This window comes from Oncorhynchus kisutch, unplaced genomic scaffold (genome assembly GCF_002021735.2).
Source record: "Oncorhynchus kisutch isolate 150728-3 unplaced genomic scaffold, Okis_V2 scaffold3402, whole genome shotgun sequence".
Taxonomy (NCBI): domain Eukaryota; kingdom Metazoa; phylum Chordata; class Actinopteri; order Salmoniformes; family Salmonidae; genus Oncorhynchus; species Oncorhynchus kisutch.
Genome location: NW_022265347.1, coordinates 94622 through 109044, shown reverse-complemented (window position 1 = coordinate 109044; position 14423 = coordinate 94622). Strand labels below are relative to the sequence as shown.

Here is a 14423-nt window from a genome sequence, read left to right as displayed (position 1 = left end):
TTAGAGTCGACGGCATCCAGTCAAAGCCATTGGAGTTGGTTAAAGGGGTCCCACAAGGTTCTATACTTGGTCCATTACTGTTCGCTCTCTACATAAACAATATCGGTGATGAGATAAGAAAGTGTCAAATTCATTTATATGCTGATGACACTGTCATGTACTCTATCGCTTCAACGGCTGACCAAGCATTATCACTATTGGAGACAGATTTTTAAGATATTACAAGGGTCTTTTATACAGCTGAAACTTGCTTTAAATGCAAAGACAACACATTTGATGATTTTTAATAGGTTCAAAAAGTTGGTTGAAAATACACTTGCACTTACAAGCTTAGATGGTTCTCGAATTAATCAGGTCTCTGCATATAAATACTTAGGGATATGGTTGGATGATAAACTGTCTTTTAAATTGCACATTGATGAACTTTGTAAATTGCTAAAAATCAAGCTAGGCTTCCTCTATAGAAACAGGACATGCTTGTCCTCTACAAATAGGAGACAAGTTGTGCAAGCTACTTTTGTCTGTTCTAGATTATGGGGATATTATTTACATGCATGCTACGGCATCAACACTTAAATCGCTGGATGCTACTTATCACTGCACACTTAGGTTTATTACAGGTGCTAGCTACAGAACTCACCACTGTGTTGTATATCAAAATGTGGGTTGGACTTCGCTGTCTGTGAGACGAGAACAACATGCTCTCGTGTTTGTCTATAAAGCACTTCTGAATGAGCTACCTTCTTATTTATCATCACTCATCAATATTAGAATTATAATTCCTAAAACCAGTTCTCAAGCATGGATTACACTTGAGGCCCATGTGATTTCCACAGAGTTGGGTATGGCTGCCTTTTCCTTTTCCTGTTACACTCCTTGCCTATGGAATAGCCTGCAGACTAAACTTAAACATGAGACTCTTGTCCCCTTGTTGCTCATTTAAAAAATGTATTGGAGCATTTTTATTTGTGTATAGCTTGTAACTGTTTTTTAAACCATTGAACTTAAACTGTATGTGTAAACATGTATACACAGGTGTTACGTACGTTGTTGGAATGAGACCAAGGCGCAGCGTGGTGAGCGTACATCTTTCTTTATTTGGATGAACAACAAAAAACAACAAAAGATAAATGAACGTTCTGCGGGCTACACAGTAACTGTACAAAAACAAGATCCCACAAACTAAGGTGAGGAAAAAGGCTGCCTAAGTATGATCCCCAATCAGAGATCAACTATAGACAACTGCCTCTGATTGGGAACCATACCCGGGCCAACAAAGAAATAGACAAACTAGAATGCCCACTCAAATCACACCCTGACCTAACCAAATATAGAAATAAAAAGGCTCTCTAAGGTCAGGGTGTGACAGCAGGGCCCAGCTGTAAAAGAGACCTTGGTCTCAGTCTGTGTTCCTTGTGGATATAAAGGTAGAATAATACACTTAGTATTACATTCTTAGCTACAGTATACATACAGTTGAAGTCGGAGGTTACATACACCTTAGCCAAATACATTTTAACTCCGTTTTTCACAATTCCTGACATTTAATCCTATTAAAAATTCCCTGTTATAGGTCAGTTAGGATCACCACTTCATTTTAAGAATGTGAAATGTCAGAATAATAGTAGAGAGAATGATTTATTTAATCTTTTATTTCTTTCATCACATTCCCAGTGGGTCAGAAGTTTACATACACTCAATTAGTATTTGGTAGCATTGCCTTTAAATTGTTTAACTTGGGTCAAATGTTTTGGGTAGCCTTCCACAAGCTTCCCACAATAAGTTGTGTGAATTTTGGCCTATTCCTCCTGACAGAGCTGGTGTAACTGAATCAGGTTTTTAGGCCTCCTTGCTCGCACACAGTTTCTCAGTTCTGTCCACAAATTTTCTATAGGATTGAGGTCAGGGCTTTGTGATGGCCACTCCAATAACTTGACTTTGTTGTACTTAAGCCATTTTGCCACAACTTTGGAAGCATGCTTGGGGTCATTGTCCATTTGGAAGACCCAATTGCAACCAAGCTTTAACTTCCTGACTAATGTCTTGAGATGTTGCTTCAATATATCCACGGAATTTTCCTGCCTCATGGTGCCATCTATTTTGTGAAGTGCACCAGTCCCTCCTGCAGCAAAGCACCCACACAACATGATGCTGCCACCCCTGTGCTTCATGGTCAGGATGGTGTTGTTCAGCTTGCAAGCCTCCCCCTTTTTCCTCCAAACATAACAATGGTCATTATGGCCAAACAGTTCTATTTTTGTTTCATCAGACCAGAGGAAATTTCTCCAAAAAGTACAATCTTTGTCCCCATGTGCAGTTGCAAAACGTAGTCTGGCTTCTTTATGGTGGTTTTGGAGCAGCAGCTTCTTCCTTGCTGAGCAGCCTTTCAGGTTATGTTGATATAGGACTAATTTTACTGTGGATATAGATACTTTTGTACCTGTTTCCTCCAGCATCTTCACAAGGTCCTTTGCTGTTGTTCTGGGATTGATTTGCACTTTTCGCACCAAAGTACGTTCATCTCAAGGAGACAGAACGCTTCTAGTTCCTGAGCGTTAATGACGGCTGCGTGGTCCCATGGTGTTTATACTTGCGTACTATTGTTTGTACAGATGAACATGGTACCTTCAGGCGTTTGGAAATAGCTCCCAAGGATGAATCAGACTTGTGGAGGTCTACAATCTTTTTTTCTGAGGTCTTGGCTGATTTCTTTTTGATTTTCCCATGATGTCAAGCAAAGAGGCACTGAGTTTGAAGGTAGGCCTTGAAATACATCAATAGGCACACCTCCAATTGACTCAAATTATGTCAATTAGCCTATCAGAAGCTTCTAAAGCCATGACATCATTTTCTGGAACAGTCAACTTAGTGTATGTAAACTTCTGACCCACTGGAATTGTGATACAGTGAATTATAAGTGAAATAATCTGTCTGGAAAAATGACTTGTCATGCACACAGATGTCCTAACCGACTTGCCAAAACAATAGTTTGTTAACAAGACATTTGTGGGGTGGTTGAAAAACAAGTTTTAATGACTCCAACCGGAGTATATGTAAACCTCCGACTTCAACTGTATCTCCCTGTCACTTGAACAGGAAGGTGGCACGGCTGTCCTCTGAGGGCACATTTTGTCTTCAAACTTTGTCAGCAAAGTCTGGCATTCTCTGGATTTATGGTGCTTTCAAAACAACTGGAAACTCAAGAAATGATCAGTGATCTGCTGGTCGTAGCTCTAGAAAGAGGCCCGAGTTCCCAATTTACAATTCCGAGTTGGATGAAAGTTCGAAACGTATTTTCCCAGTCGTAGCTCGTTTACCCGAGGTCCCAGTTGTCTTGAACTCACTAAAGACAGTTGTTTTGAGCATGACACAAATAATACTTAATTGACAGCATGGCCAATGTTGAATGTTAATCATTTTAAACTAGGAAAATAGACTCTTAATATTAGACTTGGGACCACACAGCCACTCCACTGAATAGCAGGCTAATGATTGCTTTGCAATGCTTGCAGTTAGCCACTGATCCCTTCCAAATAACTCATTGTTGAATTTGCGATTTCCAACTTGCTGTGTAATGTTTATGTCCAATGGCCGATGAGCACCGATATGTTTTATCTAGAATTTCTCTTCATTATTTCTCTTCATATGACAAGGATTAAAAATGATTTGCCAGTAGATTGTCAACTTGATTCATGATGTCATCATCAAGCCAAGATTTTGACATTATGATGTTGACATCAATCGAATCAAAGCTACTGTAGATATAATGTAATTTGACATTTTATCTGTGGCCAATGACCTTGAGGCTTCTTGGACGGGCACTTCTAATGTAACTCTATGGCAGCACCCAAGGGGCTTGAATTTCTGAGCTCTACCCTTAGACTTGGTGGTGGTGACGTATTGTCCCCATGGGTGACAGAGCACTGAGCCAATCACGGTGCAACACCAGCTATTTTCCGCTGGCTTGCACCACCACCACAGAAAGCACTGAGCTAGGCAGAAACACCTGCATTTTGGCACTCCCTTACTCAAGAAAACTAAAAAGAGACTGTTTGTATGCGTCTTTATTAACTCAATGATATATATATTAAATTCACGTTGTTTTCAAACTGATATGTGCCACGTATTAATGCTAAAATAACATAACAATAACGATATATATTTTTTGCTGAAAATGTGGGGCTCAAAACAGGAAAGGCTCTGCCCCACCTGTCCTGAATGACGAGTCGTCATTGAATATTAACATAGTCATTCTCAACAATGATGAACTTTAACCAACTCAACACTTGTCACATGTAAGCCTATGTATGTAGGCCTACGCCCTAATAGGAAACTGAAATCTGGTAGTCACGCCACTTGTGGTTGTGTAAAGTGGGAGGACTCTCATGTGGAGTTAGCTGTGTTTCGCCAATGAACTTCTGGTTGAGAAGTCAGAACAAAAGTCCACTACTGAAACTAGCGGAAAATTTACAAATTAATAAAAAATAAAGAGCGAGGTCCCCAACTGAAAAAATGTGTTATTAGATTTTTTTTATTAAGAATTTCATATATTTGAACAATATGGCAATCAATTCAACTACAATGAGTTCATCATGAATAGGAAGGTCTATTATCCTATATCCTGACCCCCTCTCACTCACACACACACACACACACACACACACACACACACACACACACACACACACATCAACAACAGTCACCCACGAAGCATCGTTACCCATCGCTCCACAAAAGCCGCGGCCCCTTGCAGAGCAAGGGGAACTACTACTTCAAGGTCTCAGAGCAAGTGACGTCACCGATTGAAAAGCTATTTAGCGCGGACCACCGCTAACTAGCTAGCCATTTCACATCCGTTACACACACACACACACGGAGTTTGGAGGAATAGCACGGAGTCAGCGCCCCTGGAGCATTTAAGAGGTTAAGTGCCTTGCTCAAGGGCACAACAGCATGAGTTCATGAGAGCTTTTATTTTGAAGCCTGAAAACAGGAAGTTCCGTTTTTGTGCTGCCGGCAAACATACTACACCCTCTAAAGATCAAAGTACAAGAACATAGGGAAATATTATGCGTGAGAAATCATTCCTAAAATGTATCCTTACGAATTGCTTTATTGAATGAAGGATTATGTTTGAGCGTCACCTTTCTTTTCCGGTGGGGCGCTCATAGTGTGAAATCAACATCTGCATCGGTAGTAACGGCAGGAACACTTTTGACGGATGTATTATGCATTTTTAAGAACTCCGTCTTCAGATAAACTAAGGTAAGTGTATTTAATCTCAATACTTGACAGCCACAGTGTCGGCACTATATTGTCTTATGCCGTTGATTGTTATTTCATCATTTATTTATCCTTGTTCAAGGTTTTCCAGGAGGCTACTGTATGCAAGAGGGTGGACCGAATTGGGTTTAGGCTTAACGTTACAGTAAGAATGTCACGAGTTAAATCAGAGTCACCGACCGCCGTTACCGATGTACGTACAGGCTCAAAGATGCAGAGAGTAATTTACGTTACTTACCTCATAGCTGTCCTGGATATCACATGGATGTTTTTACAGTTTTCCATCACTCCTGTAAGTATTTGTGTTTTAATGTCAATTCTATTACCCACGTTACAAAAGTGGTTGTTTTTGTTGTTGTATGATTAGCCTATATGGATAGAGATGAGAAAGAAACAATGCAGTTTATTTAAATATTTCGATATCAGAATGGCTACAAGAGTTGGCTACCTGTGCTATGCATTCATTTGCTGTTATTCAACTGTATTGTACATATTTGCCATTTGCTAGTAGGTTTGAACAGTTATAAATGGCCTTGGGATTGTTGACATATTTGACATAAAAATATATAGAAAAATGGCCTTACCTGGGCCTTCTTGAGGGCACCATCGTTTTTGATAGAGGATTGTGACTATGCGCATTGTAAGCAGTATATCCATGACAATCTAATATGAATTAATTACAGTGGCCATTTTAGCATGTAAATCTTGGTGGGGCAAAAAAAGAAAGAATGTGGTTTGCATTCCAGCAAAGCCACTACACAACACTAAACAATACATCAATTACACTATAAGGTGACAAACGATGCCCACAAACTGTTAGGGTTTACATATAGCTGTCCCAACAGCAGAGTCCCAGCACATTACCACTGCTACACCTGGCTATCAGCGGAGCCTTGTCTGGCAGCAAAACAGTTCATTCAGCCTCATTAAATGCCTTTAAAAAAACATAGCTGATGTCTCCCTGGAAAAGCCAGGATGACTTACTGACAATTGAGATGTACAAACTATGTCATAAGGGGACGACCAGCGAATAAGAGGCAATCCGTAATTTCGATTAAGACATTAATGAGCGAGCTAGGACGGACGTAGTCAATATAACTATTTGTTCAGCACTTTTGAAATGTACAATGACAGAATTCAGAACATTGGCCGTTCTTACAGTGTTCTCTCTGTACACCAAGTCAGAACCGTAGGATAAATAAAGGGGGCACATAATCAGACAATGAAAGCTCTTACAATGTTCGATGATTACATTTCTCAAAAACAGGTCATAGGCTACGTGTGCACCACCAAGTCAGAACAGTAGGAGAAATTAAGAGGTGAAAATAGACCAAATTATTAGGGTGAGGCACATGGGCTACTAACAGCTTACAACACAACATACACTTAGTATTATTTTCTTAGCTACAGTATACATATCTCCCTGGCATATTACATCATTTATGCAGCAGCATATAAGACATTTTTGGAATCACCTAGTTGTGCTGTGCTCACTTGAACAGGAAGGTGGCGCGGCGGTCCTTCGTGGGAAAATTTTGTCATCAAAGTCTGGCATTTTCTGGATTTATGGTGCTTTCAAGACAACTGGGAACTCAAGAAAAAAAAGTTTGAATCATGATGACGTCAGTGATCTTCAGGTCGTAGCTCTAGAAAGAGTCCCGAGTTGGATGAAAGTTCAAAACGTATTTTCCCAGTCAGACCCTTTTTTATCCTCAGTTCCCAGTTGTCTTGAACTCACTGAAGTCAGATTTTGCAGTTCCGAGTTAACAGTTGTTTTGAGCGTGGCACAAATCATGCTTCATTGACAGCATGGCCAATGTTGAATGTTTATCATTTTAAACTAGGAAAAGAGACCTTTAATCTTAGACTTGAGACCACACAGCCACGCCACTGAATAGCAGGCTAATGATTGCTTTGCAATGCTTGCAGTTAGCCACTGATTGCTTCCAAACAAGTCATTGTTGAGTTTGCGGTAATCCCAGCTCAACGCTCTGTATTTTCCGCTGGCTTGCCCCACCACCACCACAGAAAGCACTGAGCTAGCTGCCCCACCACCTCAGAAAGCACTGAGCTAGCTGCCCCACCACCTCAGAAAGCACTGAGCTAGGCTGAAACATCTGCATTTTGGAGCTGCCTTACTCAAGAAAACAAAAAAAGAGACCATGTTAGTATGCGGCTTTATTAACTCAATAATATATATATTTTTTTTTACATTGTTTGCAAACTGATATGTTACACATATTAATGTCACAATAACATGCAAAACAGGCAAGGCCCAAAAAAAAAAAATTATTATTATATTTTGCAAAAAATGTGGGGCTCAAAACAGTCCTGAATGACAGGTCACCACTGATTAATTATTATTATAATAAAACATTGTATATGTATTTAAGTTTGACCTCTCACCATTCAGTATTTGGCGAAGAAGCTGGGATTTGACACCCTATGGATTGGCTATTTGCAAACCATGGTTGGTGTCGTCCAATTGTTGGGAGGCCCGATATTTGGCAGGTGAGCAAAACTCTGTTGAATGAAAAGCATAATCTGTTACATAACCACAGTCTGTATCTTTAATCTCCAACCCTGGTCAAAGACGCACAATTTGCTGCTGGCAAATTGAGCTTTAAAGTGCTGTCACTTAAATCTAATTGAGTTATGGTTCAATGACTTGGGGCAACGAACCATACACAGAGGGCTTATCAGACCTGAATCCAGACACAAGATCGCAGCTGTTATGTGTTGGTGGCCATATGTTGGCAGGTGTCAATATAGATCAGTGTTATTTTTCTGTTGTTGGTAGGTTTGCAGACCTTTTTGGTGCCAGAGCAGCAATGTGTCTATCCTGCACTGCCTCTGTAGTCTACTATGGGTTACTAGCGATAGCTGACAGTCCTCTCATGCTCTTCGTCCACAAACTCCCCGCTGTCTTGATGCATGGCTTGCCTGGTAAGTGCTACACTGCCTGTTGTTTATCTAACCTTTATTTTAACAGGGAGTCTCATTGAGACCAAGGTCTCTTTTTCAAGGGAGCCCTGCATGACATGATCAGCAGCAATTACACAATCACAGTTCGAGACAAATATACTAACTGTTGTTCCCTTCATACTCAAACTCCCAGATAAGTCCCCAGCGTATGTACCGTGCCTAGGATCTACTGTACTAGACAGCTCTCTAACAGATCCTATAGAACCTACTGTACTGGACAGCTCTCTAACAGATCCTATAGGACCTACTGTACTAGACAACCCTTTAACAGATCCTATATGATCTACTGTACTAGACAGCTCTCTAACAGATCCTATATGATCTACTGTACTAGACAGCTCTCTAACAGATCCTTTAGGATCTATTGTATTAGACAGCCATTTAACAGATCCTATATGATCTACTGTACTAGACAGCCTTCTAACAGATCCTTTAGGATCTATTGTATTAGACAGCCCTTTAACAGATCCTATATGATCTACTGTACTAGACAGCCCTCTAACAGATCCTATAGGAAATACTGTACTAGACAGCCCTCTAACAGATCCTATAGGACCTACTGTACTAGACAGCCCTCTAACAGATCCTATAGGACCTACTGTACTAGACAGCCCTCTAACAGATCCTATAGGACCTACTGTATTAGACAGCCCTCTAACAGATCCTATAGGACCTACTGTACTAGACAGCCCTCTAACAGATCCTATAGGACCTAATGTACTAGACAGCCCTCTAACAGATCCTATAGGACCTACTGTACTAGACAGCCCTCTAACAGATCCTATAGGACCTACTGTACTAGACAGCCCTCTAACAGATCCTATAAGACCTACTGTACTAGACAGCCCTCTAACAGATCCTATAGGACCTACTGTACTAGACAGCCCTCTAACAGATCCTATAGGACCTACTGTACTAGACAGCCCTCTAACAGATCCTATAGGACCTACTGTACTAGACAGCCCTTTAACAGATCCATATATGTCTGTTTATACCCCATATGTTCCAGCGCTACTAATGTGTGTATAAGTCTGACTTGTTGTGCTCCTCTCTCTGCCTCTCACCAGGAGCCCAGATGGTAGTGACTGACCTGACAGAACCTGACAAGCGGGCAGAGGCCCTTGGCAAGCTGGGCCTATGTTTTGGCATTGGCATGGTTGCCGGCTCCACCTTGGGCGGTACACTCAGCACACACTATGGGTGAGTGAAGCACCTCAATGCTCACCGATTCTAGTCCAATCCAAGAGCTGGAATCCGATTCTAGTCCAATCGGAGAGCTGTAATTTAGCCGTGTGACATCCCTGCTCTGGCTTTTCCAGGGAGACATTTGCTGCTTGTGTAGCTGCTGGAGGGAGCTTCATCAGCTTCCTGTTGGTTTGGACGTTTATCCCTAAACACACTAAGATACAAGCTCCACAGGACAACACAGACAGTAAGACTCTACACCTACCTCACAACACACTACTCACTCTAAAGGGTTTGTGTGTGTGGGTGTGTGTGTGTGTGTGGGGTGCAAAAAAATCTAATTTCTGCTTTGTCTGACACTCATTGTGGCCTGTGTGACGTGGGGACATCCATAATGTGTGGTATTTGACACGTGACTTCATATGCGAGTTGCTTGTGACATATTTTCCTGGTCCTGCAGAGAAGAGCAATGCCAAGTCAGTCTTTGACCTGGGTGAGATCACCAGACTGATGAAGTACCCTGGTGTGGCCAAAACCTTCATGGTCAAGATCATCTCAGGTCTGCCATCAGGTGGGTGTCCTTCACTGTTACCTATAAGAGTTGTTTATTCTCCACCTGTGAGGATGTCTTAGTTTAGACTTATCTGAGGGAGAACTAGTCACTTAGCAGGAATGTGTTGCTGTAGAGCTGGAACCAGTGATGTAGTGAAAGGGTAAAAGCAGGTAACACAGTTCACCTACAGACTTTATTTGGAGAAAAGCATTTAATGCAAATCAATGTTCAGCGTTTAATAAAAACTACAACACCCATCTCAACCAATGTTCAGCGTTTAATAAAAACTACAACACCCCATCTCAACCAATGTTCAGTGTTTAATAAAAACTACAACACCCCATCTCAACCAATGTTCAGTGTTTAATAAAAACTACAACACCCCATCTCAACCAATGTTCAGTGTTTAATAAAAACTACAACACCCCATCTCAACCAATGTTCAGTGTTTAATGACCTTATATATATATATATATATATCTTTTTTTACACGTTATTGTCTTTTTAGTGTGTCTGTCTGTGTTTGCATGGAGTCCTTTTTAACAACCTCAAGGGATTCTGTCTCAGGTATCTTTCAGGTCATGTTCTCTGTTATCGCCATGAACTTCTTCCAGCTGGCGCCAGAGCAGAATGGCTACCTTATGGCCTACTTTGGGATCGTGTCAATGGTATGGAGCAAGGATGCTCACGACATATACATTTAGTCATTTAGCAGAGACTCTTATCCAGAGACACATTATATTTAGTCATTTAGCAGACACTCTTATCCAGAGACACTTCCATTATATTTAGTCATTTAGCAGACACTCTTATCCAGAGACACTTCCATTACATTTAGTCATTTAGCAGACACTCTTATCCAGAGACACATTATATTTAGTCATTGAACAGACACTCTTATCCAGAGACACTTCCATTACATTTAGAAGACACTGTTATCCAGACACTTCAATTTAGTCATTTAGCAGAGACTGTTATCCAGAGACACTTCCATTTTGTCATTTAGCAGATCCTGTTATCTAGAGTGACTTACAGTTAGTGCAGTCATCTTAATATATATATATGTGTGGTTGTCCCACCTAGCTCAGTCATAGTAGGTACATTTTTCCTCAGTGAAGTAGTTAATCAGCCAAGTCAGTGTTAGTAGGAAAAGTGTTAGTTTGTTTATTTTATACTCTCATTGTGGCCCTAGCCTCTTTTTATTTCGTGGTGTTTTGCACCTGTGCTGCTAAATTAGCGATGACGTTGTTTGCGCGTCAGCTCGACTGGCGTACCTGGTTAGGACAACACTATGTATTTACAGTAATTACAAGTTTAGATGGCTAAATTCTCCTGAAATCTCCAGGACATCAAATCCCCTCCCTTGTGGGAACAGGATTTAATAGAGCAACTCTGGTGAGAAATAAACTTTTTTTGGTCCAATTTTTCCAGGTAATCCAAGGAGGAGTGATTGGCCGGCTGACCTCAAAGTACTCTGAGAACTCACTGCTTCTCCTCTCCATCGGCATGTCAAGTCTGGTGGGCCTGGCTCAGGTACAGAGGATTCATTTCATCTTGTGATGAATGCAGGGTTGTATATATTCCCCGTAGCAACAAAAAAAAGGGGGTGGGGTGGGAGTTTCACAGTCTCTCCCCGTTTCAGTCGTTTTATTTCCGTTTGGTTCCTAATGAATATGACTCTTTTGTAAAACCTTTGATCTTAAAAGGTTAACGTTTCGTTCTCTCCTTGGCAGGTCTTCATGGCTAATGTTTGGTTCTCTCCTTGGCAGGTCTTCATGGCTAATGTTTGGTTCTCTCCTTGGCAGGTCTTCATGGCTAACGTTTGGTTCTCTCCTTGGCAGGTCTTCATGGCTAACGTTTGGTTCTCTCCTTGGCAGGTCTTCATGGCTAACGTTTGGTTCTCTCCTTGGCAGGTCTTCATGGCTAACGTTTGGTTCTCTCCTTGGCATGTCTTCATGGCTAACGTTTGGTTCTCTCCTTGGCAGGTCTTCATGGCTAACGTTTGGTTCTCTCCTTGGCAGGTCTTCATGGCTTACGTTTCGTTTTCTCCTTGGCAGGTCTTCATGGCTAACGTTTGGTTCTCTCCTTGGCAGGTCTTCATGGCTAACGTTTGGTTCTCTCCTTGGCAGGTCTTCATGGCTAACGTTTCGTTTTCTCCTTGGCAGGTCTTCATGGCTAACGTTTGGTTCTCTCCTTGGCAGGTCTTCATGGCTAACGTTTGGTTCTCTCCTTGGCAGGTCTTCATGGCTAACGTTTGGTTCTCTCCTTGGCAGGTCTTCATGGCTAACGTTTGGTTCTCTCCTTGGCAGGTCTTCATGGCTAACGTTTGGTTCTCTCCTTGGCAGGTCTTCATGGCTAACGTTTTGGTTCTCTCCTTGGCAGGTCTTCATGGCTAACATTTGGTTCTCTCCTTGGCAGGTCTTCATGGCTAACGTTTGGTTCTCTCCTTGGCAGGTCTTCATGGCTAACGTTTGGTTCTCTCCTTGGCAGGTCTTCATGGCTAACGTTTGATTCTCTCCTTGGCAGGTCTTCATGGCCAACGTGTTCCAGTTCTGCTTCATCGTCCTCCCCATGATGTTCTCTCTCAGCGTGTTCAACGTCATCACTGACAGCATGCTGACAAAGACTGTGCCTTCCTCCGATACCGGTGAGACATTCAAACACACATGTTGAGAAATGTGAAGGGGGCATCAGTTAAACAGTAAATCATTGGCTAACCTAACAACAACAACAACAAAGAACATTTAAAAAAAAATGCCTACAGAGAAAGAATCACACTTGGTGTCGTAACATTCTGAAAGAAACAGTTGAGCATTGAAGTGCAACTTCTGTCTGTTTTGCTCTGGACATTTTTCTAATTGGTTCCATTCACTCTTCTGCAGGCACGATGCTGGGCCTGTGTGCCTCTGTGCAGTCTCTGCTCCGCACCATCGGCCCCACTATTGGAGGCTTCTTGTATCACAACTACGGAGTGGCCTCTTTTGGGTTCATCCAGTTTGCCGTGAACATGGTCGTGTTTATGTTTATGCTTAGAAATATGGTCAACACCAAAGACGAGCACAGAGAATGACATTCCACACGACTTAAATACATAGGGCATTTTAAAAGTGACCTAAATATAATTTTATATTATCAGAGAATGTAATTATATTTCTATAATGGACAAAAATATAAAAATGCAACATACAACAATTTCCTAGATTTTACTGAGTTACAGTTCATATGAGGAAACCAGTTGATTTAAATATATTCATTAGGTCCTAATCAATGGATTTCACATGACTGGGAATACAGATATGCATCTCTTGTTCAAAGATGCCTTAGAAAAAAGGTAGGGACGTGGATCAGAACATCAGTCAGTATCTGGTGTGACCACCATTTGCCTCATGTTGATTCTGGCCTGTGGAATTTTGTCCCACTCCTCTTCAATGGCTGTGTGAAGTTGCTGGATATTGGCTGAGAACTGGAACACGCTGTCGTACACGTCGATCCAGAGCATCCCAAACATGCTCAATGGGTGACATGTCTGGTGAGTATGGAGGCCATGGAAGAACTGGGACAATTTCAGCTTCCAGGAATTGTGTACAGATCCTTGCAACATGGGGCCGTGCATGAATCATGAGGTGAAGGCGGTGAATGAATGGCACGACAATGTGCCTCAGGATCTCGCTACAGGGATCTTTGTGCATTCAAATTGCCATCGATAAAATGCAATTGTGTTTTGTCCGTAACTTATGCCTGCCCATACCATAACACCACCGGGGCACTCTGTTCACGTCAGCAAACCGCTCGCACACACGCGGTCTGCGGTTGTGAGGGCGGTTGGATGTACTATCAAATTCTCTAAAACGATATTGAGGCGGCTCATGGTAGAGAAATAAACATTCAATTCTCTGGCAACAGCTCTGGTGGACATTCCTGCAGTCACATGCCAATTGCACACTTGATATCTGTAGTATTTTTCATATGAAAAAAAAAACCTGCACATTTGACTGGCCTTTTATTCTCCTTTGTAATGATCATGCCGTTTAAATCAGCTTCATGATATGCCACACCTGTCAGGTGGATGGATTATCTTGGCAAAGGAGAAATGACAGGGACGTAAACACATCTGTGCACAACGTTTGAGAAACAAGCTCTTTGTGCGAATGGAACATCTCTGGGATCAGGAACGTTCAGAAGACCAGTTGTTTACTGGTGATGCCACTTACATATACAATCCTTTGTTGATTCTGCAGATGTGATTTTTGTGTTTCTGTCAAACAGAAGGTGGTGTGTGTGTGTGTGGTGGGGGGGGGGGGCAATAAACCCAATCTATTAGTAACTAGTAGATGGTCACTGCTGTAGTTGTGTTAGCTCTACAGAATCTCAATTTAGCATTTGCTCAACCATTTCAAAAACTGAAGAAACAAAATAA

General features: G+C 41.6%; 1 protein-coding gene across 1 annotated transcript; it reads left to right on the top strand.

Annotated features, from left to right (window-relative positions):
- The first annotated feature begins 4995 nt into the window (after positions 1 to 4995).
- On the top strand, positions 4996 to 14423 carry LOC109881814 (solute carrier family 22 member 18). Its single transcript, XM_031820457.1, has 11 exons — positions 4996 to 5265; positions 5366 to 5575; positions 7697 to 7794; positions 8084 to 8229; positions 9336 to 9468; positions 9588 to 9700; positions 9914 to 10024; positions 10574 to 10674; positions 11438 to 11539; positions 12533 to 12653; positions 12889 to 14423. The coding sequence occupies exons 2-11, from the start codon at positions 5435 to 5437 to the stop codon at positions 13074 to 13076; spliced, it is 1254 nt and encodes a 417-aa protein (XP_031676317.1). The 5' UTR covers positions 4996 to 5265; positions 5366 to 5434; the 3' UTR covers positions 13077 to 14423.